At 41.3% G+C, this 17,445-nt stretch overlaps 1 protein-coding gene across 1 annotated transcript in view; it reads right to left on the bottom strand.

Annotated features, from left to right (window-relative positions):
• The window catches only part of cul3b (cullin 3b), a 52,674-nt gene that overhangs the window by 18,413 nt on the left and 16,816 nt on the right, over positions 1-17,445 (bottom strand). Inside the window, exons 3-7 of the mRNA XM_056283861.1 lie at positions 14,684-14,797; positions 11,013-11,173; positions 10,063-10,177; positions 9,693-9,921; positions 6,337-6,482 (exon numbers count right to left, since the gene is read on the bottom strand). Of these exons, the coding sequence (XP_056139836.1) occupies positions 6,337-6,482; positions 9,693-9,921; positions 10,063-10,177; positions 11,013-11,173; positions 14,684-14,797 (765 nt within the window). The remainder of the gene's footprint in view (positions 1-6,336; positions 6,483-9,692; positions 9,922-10,062; positions 10,178-11,012; positions 11,174-14,683; positions 14,798-17,445) is intronic.

Genomic DNA, 17,445 nt, shown 5'->3' with positions numbered 1-17,445 from the left:
AGACTGGGGCGAGGGTTTACCTTTCAACACGACAACGACCCTAAGCACACAGCCAAGACAACGAAGGAGTGGCTTCAGGACAAGTCTGTGAATGTCCTTGAGTGGCCCAGCCAGAGCCCAGACTTGAACCCCATTGAACCCCATTGAACACCTCTGGAAAGACCTGAAAATAGCTGTGCAGCGACGCTCCCCATCTAACCTGACAGATCTCGAGAGGATCCGCAGAGAAGAATGGGAGAAATACCCCAAATATAGGTTTGCCAAGCTTGTAGCTTCAAACACAAGAAGACTTTAGGTTGTAATTGTTGACAAGGGTGCCTCAACCAAGTACTGAGTAAAGGGTGTGAATACTTATGTACATGCAATATTTCAGTTTTTTATCTTTAATAAATTCGCAAAAATTTCTACCAAACCTTTTTCGTTTTGTCATTATGGGGTATTGTATGTAGATTGATGAGAAAAAAAAAAAGGAATTTAATCCATTTTGGAATAAGGCTGTAACATAACAAAATGTGGGGAAAGTGAAGGGATGTGAATACTTTCCGGATGCACTGTACGTTGGCTTGTGCACCAGTGTCCAGTTTAAATTTTACACATTTGTGTGCCATTTTCAATTCAACTGTCCATTCATCTGTCTTCGGCTGCGTTTGCACTACACCAACGGTAGCTAACCTTTGCCATGGAGAGCCATGTGTATGCAGGTTTTCATTCCAACCCAACTCCACACCAGGTGATTTCACTGATACATTCTTCCTCTTTGGCCGAAGGCTGCAAATCAGTGAAATCACCTGGTGTGGAGTCCGGCTGGAATGAAAACCTGCATACCCCTGGCTCTCCATGGCACATGGTTAGCCACCCCTGCACTACATGAACGAATAGATTAGGTCTCTGATCTGTGGCATCATCGTCATCAACTGCGTGCACTTTCTTCGATCTACACATCTTAGCGAAGTAGTTACAGACTGTGCATCGTGCCCAGGATATGGATGCTTGCCTCTCTTCCTGGTTCTTGGAGACTAACTGTGCGCACGTGTACGTACGTAAACACACACGCACACGCACACACGCACACACACACACACAAAAGACGTGCTGCTAAGTTGGTGTTCTGGTCATGGTACTACACTGGTAATAGAGGGATGTTGAGGAGTTCTGCTTTAGGACATTGATCTTTTTATGGTGCTTGGCTGCTTAGGAGTTAAGTTACATGCCTCCATCTTTGTTTTTTTTCCCCCTTTATCCCTTATGTTCAAGCCCGCTCTTTCACTTAATAGTACTGTTTATTTTTCTTAGTCTTGTGGCAATTTCGGATACCATAATGGACTGTCGGGGGGGGGGGGGGTCGCTGGAGCCTATCCCAGCAGTCAGCGGTTTGGATAATGGATGGATGGATGGATAATGGACTGTCAAATTAAAAAGGAACTTGCTCGTAGACACTTATGAAAAGAAGAAATATGTTCTGGCAGGGAACACTTATAGATGACCATACAAACCATATAGTTTGGTTTTATGTGTCATTAAGTCAAAGCCAAGTCAGCTATGACACATGTGGTTATCTGTGCTGTGAAATGAAAGTAAAGTGGTAAGAATTAATGACTCCATAATGCTAACAAGCTTAACAGAGACTAGCAGTATTGCTTATAGCTTGACTGTATCAGATAATATAGATGACCACATCAATTACAGCACCTCGACGCTAAAGGGAGCCAGTTTTTTGTTAATATGTAGAACTGTCAGTTCGGGATTTACAAGAGGAGAAGGCCTGTTTTCTTTATATATGGAGAAGGCCTGTTTTCTTTATATATGTAATTATTATTTCAGTTAAAATGGAAGCTAGATTGGGGCATAAAAGCAAGTGAAATACTGGGAGTTTGTATTTTCAGTTAATGCAATATTTTTTTTTCAGACAAATAATTTCACTCTCGAATGGCTGCCCCCCCACACACACACAATTCGGTTATATACGAATTTGGAACATTGATTGACAGCCCTACCAGTTTACCAAAGAGTTGGCCTTTGCTCTCTCCCTTTATGAAAATTTATGACAGTTTTTAAAAGCAACTGTCAGTAACATATTTTGAAGGAATGATGTTGCCAGTGCTGAGAAGGTTTAAAGACTTTTGCAACATTTAGAAATACCTCGAAAAATGTTCAGGTGAGTTCCAGCTATAAAGGTTGTAGCCTCATTTTGAAGTTTATTTTCATAACCTTGCTCCTGTGCAGAAAAATGTGATTGCTGCATTTATTGGAGTGTCTAATAGATTTTACTCCTGATAATGTTGTAGTCATGCTTTTGAACACACACCCAGAACATTCTTGCTTGCCGTTTTTCTACAAGTTTCCCCGTTCTCCTCTTTTCACATTTCTCCTCTTCATGTGACTGTTTCAAAACCTTTTTTTCTGTATGTAAGGAAATAATAAACATTTCAATATGCGATTAAAAAATAATCGGCTGGCTGATAAAAATATGCCGATAACTGAACTGGCTGTACTAAACTGTCCCTAGGTATGAATATGTGTGTGTGTGTGTGTGTGTCGGCCCTGTGGCCTGTCCAGGGTGTCTCCCTGCCTGCTGCCCAATGACTGCTGGAATAGGTTCCAGCACCCCCGCGACCCTGAGAGCAGGATAAGTGGTTCAGATAATGGATGGATGGATGGAAGTTCAACCATGTCTCTCTGAAGTTTAAATTGTTTAAAAATAGTATTATAGTTGTTAAAATGTTAATTTTGGTGTCAGTCATTTCCTAACAGACATACTAATATATGCAATGCATTAATATTTCAATTGGGTATTTATCTTGACAGAATATAGAGTTTAAAAACTGTCATTTTGACTGCCCATGGTCGTTTTAGGTAGGAGTGAAATCCCGATCGTTCTAGTGGATCATTTGGAGCCAAGGTACAGTTTACCAAGTCGCAAATACATCTCCGAAACTGCCCCCCCCCCCAAACTATACGAGACAGTTAGGGAACACATTTCATATAGACTAAAAGACGTGTGGTTGGCTGGCAGGGTCGCTGGCAGGTCGTGGTTTACAACTTTACAACTGACATTTGGAGCGCCGACGTATGTCCAATGTCTTTGCTCAGTTTAACTGCACCTTGGGTGGACACGGCTTCAGCATTTGCTCTTCAAAGTGCGGTGCTGCAAGCAAACGAATTCCGTGGGTCACATACTGGCACGTCAATTGCCAAAACAGTTGGAAGGGATGCTGGTAAAATGGAACATCCCCAAGTCCAACGTCCATGTTGGTTTATGTGACCACGCAAGCAACATGAAGAAGGCGATGGACGTGTCAAGTTTGGGATGCTTCGCCCACTCAATCCAGCTGGTGGTGCACGAAGGGCTACTATCACAGCGAAGTGTGAGCGATGTGCTGGCCTATGATAGAAAGATAATTGGGCACTTTAAACATGCACCACTGGCTACAACACGCCTGGAGGATAGCCAGAAAGATTTCCCAATGCCCAGCAAACATCTGCATCAAGACGTGGCAACGAGGTGGAACAGCACGTTTTATATGGTCGAGAGTCTACTGGAGAAAAAGTGATCGATTTCATGATATGGAGCTGACCACGACCTGCCAGCCAACCAGTGGGCTCTGCTCGAGAAAACCATCGCTGTTCTGGTACCATTAGAAGAACTGACCAGACCGATTAGCTCCTCCACCTCCTCTGCAGCTAAACTTATCCCCTCGGTCATGGTGCTAAAACGGCTGCTTGCTTGGGAGAACCAGGAGGACATGAAAAATGATGAAAACTACCTTTCTAGAGGCTGTCAAAAAAATATTCAGAACCATCGAGGATGAGCACGAGTATGCAGTCGCCACTCTCTTGGACCCACGTTTCAAAGACAGTTATGTCTAATAGTATGCTTATTAAATGTAATTGTCCATATTATAATCAAAACTTAGAAATGGTGTTCTAGATATCTAGATATTGCACTGTTATTATTTTATACACATGCATCATATGCATTACTATTGTATTAACTTACCCTGAGAGCAGGATAAGCAGTTTGGATAACGATGGATGGATAGATGTCTCTCACCATTAAGAGCTACTATGGAGGATGTTTTTTTTTCACACATTTATTTATTATGTTTTATTGTTATTTCAGATATTTCACAAGTGCAGACAGCATCAAGCATGCAAAGGATGCACTAACGCCAGAGGTGGAGAAAATGGAAGAGTCATTGAGGAAGACCACAACTAGGCAGCAGAGCCAGCACCAGAAAAGGTCCCACGTATGGAAGCACAGCCAAGAAGCAGCAGCAGAAAGAGTAGCTTGAAGAGCCTGTTTGAGGAAATCCTGCAGGAGCATGACGAGGAATGTGGGGCGAGAAGCGCAAGCACACAGGTTCAAGCACAGAAATATTTGACAGAAGTATCCCGCGGTCAGACAGCCCATTCCAGCGCTGGGGAAGCAACCTAGTTTGATTTCCCATCCTGGCTGCCACTGTTGCAAAATTTGTCTGTGCTCCTTGTACCAGTGTGGACAGTGACAAAACTGTTCAGGGCAGCCTCCAACATTACTGATGCATGGAGGAACAGAGGAGAGAGAGCAGAAATGCTCATCTTCTTGAAGAAGAACCTGTCGTTGCTCTTGAAATATGAGCATACTAGGTTGCTACTGCAATGTGTAGCCTACTTGTTTCAACTTATTTTTTGTTTACTGTGTAGCTGTTGCTCTTTTGTTTTACACTTTAATTGTAATTCTTGTTTATTTTTGAATGTTTAGTTTTTAAGTTGATGTTTCACTACTGTTTACTGTTACTGCACTATTTAAATTTTAAAAATGTCCATTTTATTAAATTGTGGCTGCACTTTAATATTTTCTTAAAGGAATTGTCATTTATTCCTAGATTTATTCATTTGTGGTCTTTTTCAGTTATGACTGTCAAACTAGATAATAAAAGAAAGTTCTATGGCATTCGTTCTCTGTATGCATTTGTTCATGTTTTACAAAGGGTTTAACCTGAGCATGGCCATACATCAATGACAGCAATTATCACATTCATACAGGGTTAGTAGTTTACAGCTGTTAAAAAAAAAATTTCTATATGGCGGCATGGTGGCACAGCGGTTAGCGCGGTCACCTCACAGCAAGAAGGCCCTGGGTTCAAGCCCTGGGGTTGTCCAACCTTGGGGGTCGGTCATCCTGTGTGTGGAGTCTGCAAGTTCCCTCCGTGTCTGCATGGGATTCATTCAGGTTCTCCGGCCGTACTAAATTGTCCCTAGGTGTGAATGTGTGTGTGAGTGTGGCGTCTGCCCTGTGATGGCCTGGCGGCCTGTCCAGGGTGTCTCCCTGCCTGCTGCCCAATGACTGCTGGGATAGGTTCCAGCATCCCCGCGACCCTGAGAGCAAGATAAGTGGTTTGGATAATGGATGGATGATATATAGTACTGGTATTGGATCAGTATTCGGTATCGGCAGATACGCAAGTTCAGGTATGGGAATCGGTATTGGGATGGGGAAAATGATATCGTAACATCTCTACGGACTTGTTGCGGATATTGATTGGTGTTTACAGTAGCCAATAGTGCTGAATGTCCGTTACGCCCCCCTGTCAAATTTCTGATTGAGAGTAGCTACTAGCTCAACATGGAGAACAGCTATGATAATAAGCTGGTCTCTGTTGTCAAGGACTTCTCGCCACCCCCTTTGCCTACGCCTGCAGATTTTACTGATGAATTGCACAGGGATAAAATGGAGGGAGAAGATGACCATGATGAAGTCGAGTAAGCATTTCATTTGATGCAAAATTAGTATACACCCCCGAGTGCAGGATGTCATCAACATTTTTTTATCATTTTCCAGGAAATAACAAACTCTAAAATACCATTAAGGATACTTTCAAAATGGCTTTTATGTCATTGTTGGGCCAGATACTGGCAAATAGATGACTATCAGTGCAAGACATACATACGGGATAACAAAACTTAAACAACTATTTCGACTTCATGGGAACTTTAAAGAGTTGTGTGGTAAACAATTGAAAATAGCTCAATGGTATATAAAATAAAACCCTACCATTGTCTTTAAGGATATCACGATATAGTGCTATGGATATGCCACAATGACATATGGCCGTTGGCCAGATGAGGTATTAAGACAGTATCTTTATTCCTTTTAGTCCCAGCTGAGCTAAAAGCATGCTATTAAGGGTTTTAACAAAAGAAATCTTGTCTTTAAATCACCCTCCACTTGCAAGTAATTGACTGGACTGACTGATGCATGACACACTGCAATACAAAGGATTCACGAGGGTGTTTAGACATTATCATGCATGAAGTGGAGATACAGTAAAGGATTTCACTTCATAGCTCTCTTACCTGGATGTAATCAACAGGGTTCTTTCCTTCTCCCTCCTCTGACACTAGAGCCTTGCCCTGCTCCCTAAGGTAGGAGCTCATACACTCACACATGGTCTTCAGCCCATTGGGAACCCTGCTGAATAGTTTATACATGCACGCCAAGTCTGCATAGACAGAAAGACGGGCAGACACACATGCATGAAAAGAGAAAACTTATGAACTAAAAAGGACTGATCAGCTAAGCTCAGCTGAAAGTAGGGTTGCCATGATACCAAAATTTTGAACTTTGATATAATACTAGAAAAATTACGATATTCAATACCATGGCAAAAGAGGAAAAAAAAATTTCCACAGAATATAAAAAAAATTTGCTGAATAATTTCTAGTGACCAAAAGAGATTGATATGCTTATACTTATATCATATAAGAGAGCCATATTTCTATCCTACTGAAAATTAAATAGTGAAAAAGTAACAGTTATTAGGGCAAATGTATAGCACACGTATTTGGGAGAGAGAGGGAAAGAAACATCCATCTCTCTTTCTGCCTGTGTATGTGTCTCTCCAAGTCATTTTAACAAACCGATTTTGCCTCTCTTGCATGTAAACTGCAGAACAGTGATGCTGATACAGTCTGAACAGCCAGCCTAGTCTCAGGGAAGTGAAAACTTTAGCAAGTAGTCAGGTGAATGGCAGCCAGGCTGATGACACACTGGAAGCAGCAAAACTGCCTGCTAGTGTTTGCTGTCTGTGGGTGTGTTGTCTTGCAGATAGACACACATGTAGTATATTTTTATGCCCAGTTAAATTAAATATATGAAAATAGCCCACATATGATCAGCAACTAAGCCAGACAACACATATTCATGGTCGGTGGATAAGATCATTCTGCACATTTTCTGCCAATTTTCACCAGTGTTTCTTTTGTCTGTATAGTCGGAGAGTTAAGTCCTGCAGTTCAGGAAAACCTGACACGGTTAATCACACTCTCCTCCATGTTGTTGATAAAAGGTGAATTATTATTTGCAAGGGGGAGAATTTTCACAGCAGACAGTTCTCTGAAATCCGACTGGATGCTGCTATGTATACTGCTCAAAAAAATAAAGGGAACACCTAAAAACACAATATAGACCTCGATGAATGAAATATTTCAGCTGAAAATCTTTATTTATTAGACAGAGGAATGTGTTTAGAGCAAAATAACCTAAGAATGATCAATGGAAATCAAAATCATTAGCCCATTAAGGTCTGGATTCAGAATCATACTCAAAATCAAAGTGGAAAATGAGAACATAGGCTGATCCAACTTCTGTGGAAATTCTTCAAGACGATTCAAAATGAGGCTCAGTAGTGTGTGTGGCCTCCACGTGCCTGTATGCACTCCCTACAACGTCTGGGCATGCTCCTGATGAGACGACGGATGGTCTCCTGAGGGATCTCCTCCTAGACCTGGATCAGGGCATCGGTCAACTCCTGGACAGTCTGTGGTGCGACATCGCGTTGGCGGAGGGTACGAGACATGAAGTCCCAGAGGTGCTCGATTGGATTCAGGTCTGGGGAACGTGCAGGCCAGTCCATAGCATCAATGCCCTCGACATACAGGAACTGCTGACACACTCTGGCCACATGAGGACGAGCATTGTCATGAATGAGCAGGAACCCAGGGCCCACTGCACCAGCATATGGTCTGACAATGGGTCTGAGGATCTCATCCCGGTACCTAATGGCAGTCATGGTACCTCTGGCTAGCACGTAGAGGTCTGTGCGGCCCTCCAAGGATATGCCTCCCCGGACCATCACTGACCCACTGCCAAACCGGTCATGCTGGAGGATGTTGCAGGCAGCAGAACGTTCTCAACAGCGTCTCCAGACTCTCTCACGTCTGTCACATGTGTTCAGTGTGAACCTGCTCTCATCTGTGAAGAGCACAGGGCGCCAATGGCGAATCTGCCAACCAAGATGTTCTCTGGCAAAGGTCAATCGGGCTGCACGGTGTTGGGCTGTGAGCACAGGCCCCAATTGTGGACGTCGGGCCCTCATACCATCCTCATGCATTCTGTTTCTCACTGTTTGAGCAGAAACCTGCACATTAGTGGCCTGTTGAAGGTCGTTTTGTAGGGCTCCGGCAGTGCTCCTCCTGTTCCTCCTTGCACAAAGGACCAGATAGCGGTCCTGCTGCGGGGTTGTTGTCCTCCTGCGGCCCCCTCCACGTCTCCTGGTGTACTGGCCTGTCTCCTGGTACTGTGCTGGGAGACACATCAAATCTTCTTGCCACAGCACGCATTGATGTGCCATCCTGGATGAGCTGCACTACCTGAGCAACTTCTGTAGATTGCAGATACCGCCTCATGCCACCTCTAGTGGTGAGGGCACTAGCACAATGAAAAACTAACCAAAGATCGGCCAGAAAAGATGAGGACAGGCAAATGGTCTGTGGCCACCACCTGCGAATCCATTCCTTTTATAGGGGTTGTCTTGCAAATTGTCTAATTTCCACCAACAGGTGAAATTGATTCACAAATCAGTGTTGCTTCCTAACTGGACAGGTTGATATCTCAAAAGTGTGATTGACTTGGAGCTACATTGCATTGCTTATGTGTTCCCTTTATTTTTTTGAGCAGTGTACATTTCTTGTGCGGAAGGATCAAGGATCAACTTCTGATTTAGATTTTTGTTACCACACCGCTGGCTTTCCTTGCACAGCAAGATACTGCTGTCAGCCTACTCTGAATCAAACTGAACTAAGGAGGCGGTGACGAGTGACTTTGCCACTTCTGGTGTGACTTCAATCAGGCTCGGATTGAATATGTCATGTACAGGAGATTGACATCATAAAAACTCAGAATCGATACTTGCCGATATATTGATATTTTTGACAATCCTAGCTGAAAGTTAAATTCATTGAGTGAATGGCAACCCCCCCTATCCTTTTTGATTAAACAAAAGCTTTTTCTAGAAAGACATTTATTTCTTATTGCATTTTTTAAAAGTTAAACTTACTAAGTGTGACTTTTGTCTAAAACATTCAAAATGTGCATGTCATAAGGGAAAATATGACAAATGTAGTGTTAATGGCATGAGCAAGAGAATTAAAATAAGAAAAATTCACACTCATGTGACCATAAACCTCTCTCCGCTATTAAGTTACACACCTTATCAAAGAATGTTGGGAATGTCACCAGTTGTATCTTAATTTTGTGGATTTCATGCATGCCATTTCAGTATAGGTTGTATGTAACTGTTAGAAATTTCGTGTTTAAATCATTGAAATCGCCAACTGGGATAGACAGAAATGGCAATCCAAAGACGGCTACAAAATAAGAGCAGGGTTGAAGTGTGACTTTCAGCAAACGCTGCACAAAGCTGCATACTGACCTTCTGTCTTGCCGTTTTTGAGCATGTGGACCAGGCCAGAGTTCTCCATCTCCACGATGGTCTTCATATGTTTGGAGATGAGCTCCCTCTCCACCACTTTGACAATGGGCTCCTCTGTGGACTTGTCCAGGCAGTGCATCACCCGCTCAATCTCCTCATTGATTCTGGCCTCTACTTTCTTTATGTACACACTGGCACTGTTTTCTGCCAGGAACTTCTGACTCTCCATCTGAGAGGGAAGGAAAATAAACACTATGAGCTCTAGATGACTAGCCAAGTTCCTACAACTTTTTAATAAAAACACCAATAAGCCATGTTGTTCATCATCTTTATTAGATTTTGTTGAAGAGATTGTGATTCTTTGACAAACCTGGAAAAACTCTGCTGACATTTCTAGGAATGGTGCCTCAAAGTCCTCTTCGTAAACAGATCTCCCCTCTAAACCAAGGATCATCAACATTTGGCAAGCATTCCTGATGGCTCCCCTGATGGAGAAGAAAGGAAGGTGCAGGATGAAACACTGAAGACATTTTTTAATGTGGTCTGAGAAAATAATGCAGGCAAAAAAAGCCGTGAAAGCTGTTTATGAATACAAGTGCGGTTAAGAAAAGTGGTCTTGGGTTGACCTTCACTTAAAGACATTCCGTTGCAGTCTCCTGCCGTCTGCATCAGGTGTGAAAGCAATCCATTCCACACGCTGGGTGTCAACTAACATGATAAGTTAAACATAGTATTTCATTATGTCATGTTGCAAATAGCGGGGAAGGGGACGTAGTGGTCAGCAAGTGAGACGAAATGTTGACTTAATATTTGGAGTGAAGGAAATATCCTGGTGCAAGTGCATGCACCATAGCACAACAGGCACATTTTGTGACATGCTGCATTGTTAAGAATCTTCTCAAACAAGAAATGTGCCTCGTTTTAAGGTGCTACTACATTATGCCACGCATCCAGGCAAAACTGGAGTTTATTGCTGTCATATTAATAGGACTAACTAACTAACTAACTAACTAACTAACTAACTAACTAAACAATAAAAAATTATGACAGAGGAGCATCCATCTTCCATACTGGCATGCGTGAAGGTGTTGATAGTGTTGTGCAACTGAGCCATGATTCTGAAGGATTCTCATGTTTGAAAACAAATCTGTGAACACCCCCCTTCCTATTTCTATCAATGTACCATGAAAATGTATGGCCTCATTCTGGTATCTCTGTGCAAGTGAAAAGTCAAGTTATTTTAAGTGGTTCTATTTTCAACAAGAAGCAGTGGTTGATAATCTGTCATGTTATCAATCCAAGTTGCAATACTTCGCCTACCTGTCCACCACCTCCCCTTTCCTCTCTCGTGCGATCATGTCCAGCAGGGTCTGTCGAAGATGGTCTCGAATGCAGCCATATCGCACCACCTGGTCCCTGAAGATGATTAGTCCCAGGTTGTAGACATTCTCTACATTGTTTTGCTGTACATATACCCGGTCCTGTGGGTCAAACACAAGCCAAAGGACCATTGACGGCTAAATTTGAAAGAATCACGTAATTTGAAATGAAATACTTTTTGTTTTACATCCTTGATAATAATACCAGTGACAATAAAGAAGATCTTTTAAAAATACATTTCTATTTGGAAAACATAAGGCATTCACCGTGATTTCGAAAGTTTCTTAATTCCTCCACCAAATCAAATCCCCTCCTTTTATCCACACTTCCCACCCACAACCTGCACTCAGAAAGAAAATTGCTGTCAAAAAAAGAGAAGAAAAACTTAAGTAAAAAAACAAAACAATCCAGACCAATTAGAGATATGCGACAGCTACAGTGTTAAGAAATAAATTACCTTATTGGGTATTGCAAGGAAATGTTTTCAGTTTTCCTTGATATGAGCTCATAGAGCTTCAAATATGATAGATAGCATTTGTTAAATGACCTTTTCAGTGTGCATTTCCCCTTTTATAGATTCAGAAATAACATCCGATCACTTAGCAATGGGGCCTTTTTGGATTTGTTTGATTTCCAATAAGTAATATTGTCCATCCAGGAAGTAATGTAGCAAGGACAATATTATTTTACACCTTGTTATTATTTACTGATTGCTACCAAGGACCCCAAAAATGGCAGCCTCTGTTCGGGGTGTGTCTCCACACATTTAGCATACTGGAAAGTGTCAAAAAAAAAAAAAAAACGTTGACCGATAATAAATGCAGGTAAATGCAGTGTAGGACTTTGCACTGAATAATGCTAAGATTTTTAGCAAGTTCTTCTACCATTCACTCTATCCAGGGTGAAACACTTTGCCTTGTCTGATATGCCAGTTCACTCTCCCACTCTGCCTTCTTTCTGTCAAGAGATGTCTTTGATTAAACATGATGATCATGATATCCAAGATACTATGTAATGTAAGACCTTGGAGCTCCTTTTTTTTTTAAAAACTGCCCCAATACATGCATTTGGCAGGATATTTAGAAAATTGGAAAATTTTTGATTATCCCATTTTGGGAAAATTATTTAAAAATAAAGTAAGACTTAAAATAAGACTTGATAAAGTAGCAAAGCTGGAATAACTTAAAAAGGCCTGATCGTGGATGGTTAAACTTGTTGAGATCATTAAAACTGGAGAACATTCCATCAAAGTACAGATCTCTGAAGTTAATAAGGCTAAGCCTTTTCCAAAGAGAAGGCTGACTCTTTACTAGCTTGAAGCAAGCAACTGTTACTGCAGATATGCTCTGAAAAAAAAAATTTCATCAAAATATTTTGTCTAAATTGGAAGCAGCTTTTTAAACCCAGAGCCTAACAATGATGGCATTAGGACATATAAACAGAGATCAAATGTAACAATTGCTGAGAAAGAGAATATATGAAGGAAAAAGGATTCTTAGGTGTGCAAATATTCTGACTACCTTCACTGGAACATTTGTTATGTTTTATGACCTTTTTTATGTACCAGCTCACAAACCTCACATTTCCTACAATAACCTCCGTCTCAGCTGACAGTTTTATCCATATTCCAACAAAAAACTCCCAACAAAAACCATTATAGGTATAGGATATACTTCATGTGTCATTAATTAACCACTTTTCACTGTCTGCAAAAAGAGCAGTAAGGTGCCAAAGGAGCAGTAAGGTGCCATGTACACTGGTGAATTAAAACATTATGACCACCTGCCTAATATGTTGTTGGTCATCCTTGTGCTGGCAAAACAGTGCCGACCCACCAAGGCATGGCCTCTATAACACCCCTGAAGGTGTCCTGTGGTATTATCTGGCACCAAAACAGCAGCAGCAGTTCCTTCAATTCCTGTAAGTTGTGAGGTGGAGCCGCTGTGGATCGGACTTGTTGGTCCAGCACATCCCACAGATGCTCAATCAGATTGAGATCGGGAGAACTTTGGAGGTCAGCAGAACACCTTGAACACTTCATTATGTTCGTCATACCACTCCTGAACAATGTGTGCAGTGTGGCAGGGCACATTATCCTGCTGAAAGAGGCCACTGCTGTCAGGGAACACCATTGCCATGAAGGGGTGTACCTGGTCTGCAATGATGTTTAGGTAGGTGGCACATGTCAAATTGATGTCGACATGAGTGGCTGGACCTAGGGTTTCCCAGCAGAACATTGCCCAGAGCATCACATTCCCTCCACCAGCTTGTCATCTTCCCACAGTGATTCCTGGTGAAATCACTTCTCCAGGTAAACAGTGCACACGTACACAGCCATCCATGTGATTTAAAAGAAAACAGGACTCATTGGACCAGGCGACCTTCTTCCTTTTGTCGGTTCAGACCAGACAGGATAGTCTTTGTTGCCCTCACAAATCGATGAGCCTTGGGTGCCCAATACCCTGTCGCCAGTTTGTGGCTTGTCCCTTCTCGGACCACTGTCTGTAGGTACTCACCACTGCTGACTGGGAGCACCCTACAAGCGTTGCCATTTCAGAGATGCTCTGACCTAGTCATCTGCCCATAATAATTCGCCCCACACTGACTATGAGAACTGATTGTTCGCCTACCATCTAATCTACTCAGACCTTGACACGTGTCCTTGTTTGGAGATGATCAACCTTATTCAGTTCTCCTGTGAGTGGTCATAATGTTTTGTCTCATCAGCGTACACAGTTGAAATACGACAAACCAGAACAAAAAGAGATGCATGTTCCCAATTCTCTAAAAACTCTGAATTCCCAAAATAAAAGCCTACAGCAGAACACAATTCTAAATCTCAACAAATACTTGCATCTAAGGCTAGCTGCTTTACTTTCTTTGCCTTCCAGGGCACATCTTCTAAAGAGAAGAACATTTGACTAAAAAACGCTCTCAATAAGACTTTTGAACAAATATTAATATCTGTATTGACAATGACAGCACTCCCTTGCTGTGTTTGTCACTTCTGAGTTTGGTCACATAATTTTTTTAATTTAAATTCGAAACAAGCTTATTCATATGATCGATCCATTTTAATTCATCCTCTTGTAAAGCTTTTTAAAAGCTGGTGAGTGTGTGTGTGTATATGTATGTATGTATGTATGTATGTATATATATATATATATATACACACACACACACACACCCACACACACGTGTGTAAGGACCTGTAAAATATGGTTAATGCACACTATATATGTATTTTTTTCCAACTGTATATCCTGTATCTTGTTTCTGCTGTTACTACATTTACCAGGATGCTTTGTAGTGTAAAGATTCCCTCTGTTGAGGTGGAATTTTGTAATGAGCCAATCGCACACTCATCAGCTGCTAATGTCTTAGCAGCTGATGGGTGCTCAATGAGACATTAGCAGCTGATGAGTGCGTGATGCACGAAAGAGGCTTTTACTGCTATGTATTATTTCCTGCATCTGTATTGATATTCTGCCTATTTCATCCAAATTTGACATGTCTAATTTCTTCTGGCAGCACTCTTCTGTGGCCCTGTCATTGCACAAATAGTGGTTGGGGGGGGCATAGAGTAGCAACGCGTCTCCTTTTCCACTTACCATGTACATGAGGATGTCTCTGATCATCACCATAGCTGTCTGATGGTCATTCCAAGCCTGGTTCAGGGTTTGGAGGAAGTTATTGTTTAGCGAATTAAGGACATCTTCGCGCACCTTTGGAGGAGATAAGATGGACAATCATTAGGTGGCTGTATCAGAACTACTGCTCAAGTACTCAGTTTGAATAGGATATCTGGTGAAGAAGATATAATATGCATGAGTTTATTTTTCAAACTATTAAAATCTTTGAACCATTATAAGAATTTTATTTTTAGTACAGGACTGAGGCTTATAAAACAATATTGCTGCAAATTTCTGCACAGTTCTGTTTTTTTTTTCAGAGAAAGTGTTGCCTCAACCACATTTTTTGACATAAAAAATGGGCTGCATAATGCACTTTTCCATAAAAATGTATGCTCTTCTCAGCTGCCAACAACTTTCAGTTGACATGAAAAGCTTACATAGTAAAATAAGACAGTTACATAATCAAAAGTCAAAATCAGATGCAACAAGCACACAATTTGTTTTTATTTTTGAGCGTTGTTTGAAAAAAGGAAAGGGAACAGGTTAGTTTTGGTGATTGAGGCAGAAGAACCTGCCAAATTGTCACAGTTCACACAAGCATAAAATCTTGCCAGTTTGTTTTGACGAGGATGGCTCACATTATTGCATTTTTTTAAGTCTAGACTTTTCCCAAGTTCCAACTTCTCTGTCTCAACAACCCCCCCCCCCCAAAAAAAAAACAAAAACAAAAGAGAAATGCAGCCACTTTTTTGGTAGCCCTGCTGTGTATCCCCATTTCCATTAAAATACAAGAAGGTGATGACAGTTTGAAAACAATAAAATAGCACGAATGGCAGTTTGAAAACAGTAACATAGCATGAACAGGTCCCCAGAGAGCAAGAACGTTTCAAGAAATGAAGTCTCTTTGCTTTTTCATGCAGTCTTTTATTGTGAGACATGACATCTTTCCCTATCCTTTTGGGACCTGTTCCCTACTATCCAGGCAGAAAATAGCTTGATAAACCTCATACTGCAGTGTGACTCAGCACTGTAAACCTAACGTCCCTGTGGTGTATGATTCCAAAGGGTAAGTTGGTCTCTACCCTATCCCTGTCTCTGGACAGAGGCGATGTATTATCACCTCTATGCCTGCTGCAGGGCCCAGCTGATGACTTACTCATTTCCCCAACTGATGACAGCATCAAACAGCAGGCAGCTAGCAAACCACAGCAACGTGCAAAATCCGGATATAGTTTCACAATACCACTTGCTTCAAGTAATTAGGTGATGTGTGACTTTGTACGCGAGTTTGACAAATGCTTGAACATATGTAAAAAGTAGACAACTATATCTTTCAAGAGATATTAAAAAAAGCTGCTCATCTCTGAAGCTGTAATGAAATGGTAGTTTGCAACCTAGTGGGCAGACGAAGCGGTTTGTTTGCTAATCTGGTTGTCTGTCCTGAAGAATTCGAATTTATTCAAGACCAGACAGTCCACTTGAAAGTATTACCATTTAAAAGGCCTTCTAAAATCAAAACACTATCAAGGCAACCTATTTCAAACCTACATGTAAATAAATGTCAGTTAGAACTTCAACTATGTAAGTTTTGTCTTTAGATTTTGTAATGATTTACATATGAGAAACATTATTTTTCTAGCTACAATCCAGATGAGATTTTTGAAGGCACTTGGAATAAGAGCAAATAAATCACAAATTTGGGTCATTTGCCTCATTTGAAAAATCATTGGCATTGTTCTACGTGACAGAAATCTACTTTGGTACTAACACATTCAGATGTTAATTCTTAATACTCTGACCTATATCTTTTCAATATGTCTGTGACTTCATTCATAAAGGATCTGATGCAAATTCAAGAATGTGTATATAATTAAGATAGAAGGCTGTAAAGCAAACCGATTGAAATTCAATAGTAGCCTGCTCATGAAAAATTGCATCTTGGGAATCTCCAGACTGTAAAAGCATCTAATGACATAATAGCCAAACTTCACTTCTTTCTAATTATATGAAAGAGGAAAAAATGAAAGCTTGGAGAAATACATTCAAATGAGGTTTCTGCTATATTAGTTACATTATCTAAATTGCTAAGCGTAAGTTGCCTAAGCATGTAAGCTGAAAAACTTTGTCCCGACAGGGTTGCTCATAATAAGGACCAGTACACTGAGCTTTATCCATAACGCAATAGATGTTATTGAATGTTAAGGGTCAGAACAGAAGTACTAGATTTGCTACCTCAAACAAATGAAAACCTATGACAAAAATGAACACCTTCACCGAAACAGGAACTTCCTAACCAATAAACCACAGAGGCTTGCAAAGGACAAGTCTGTTCTATCCTTGTCAACCAAGAATCAAGCAGCAGTCCCCAGAAAGTCAATTTATTACTTTTTATCTATTGCTATTAGGGTTGCAAATATATTCCAATTTTTTCGCCGTTGTTTTCCATTTTAAGATGTAATCAAGCAAGATTGCAATATTTAGTTCCATTTCATCCATCCATTATCCAAACCGCTTATCCTGCTCTCAGGGTTGCGGGGATGCTGGAGCCTAACCATCACAGGGTGTGCGCGCATGCACACACACACACACACACACACACACACACACACACACACACACACACACACACACACACCTTGGGACAATTTAGTATGGCCGATTCACCTGACCTACATGTCTTTGGACTGTGGGAGGAAACCGGAGCACCCGGAGGAAAACCATGCAGACACAGGGAGAAC

The sequence above is a fragment of the Lampris incognitus genome, chromosome 7 (assembly GCF_029633865.1).
Source record: "Lampris incognitus isolate fLamInc1 chromosome 7, fLamInc1.hap2, whole genome shotgun sequence".
In the NCBI taxonomy this organism is placed as follows: domain Eukaryota; kingdom Metazoa; phylum Chordata; class Actinopteri; order Lampriformes; family Lampridae; genus Lampris; species Lampris incognitus.
Note: the sequence above shows the minus strand (reverse complement) of the source record. Positions and strands in the feature narration are given on the sequence as shown.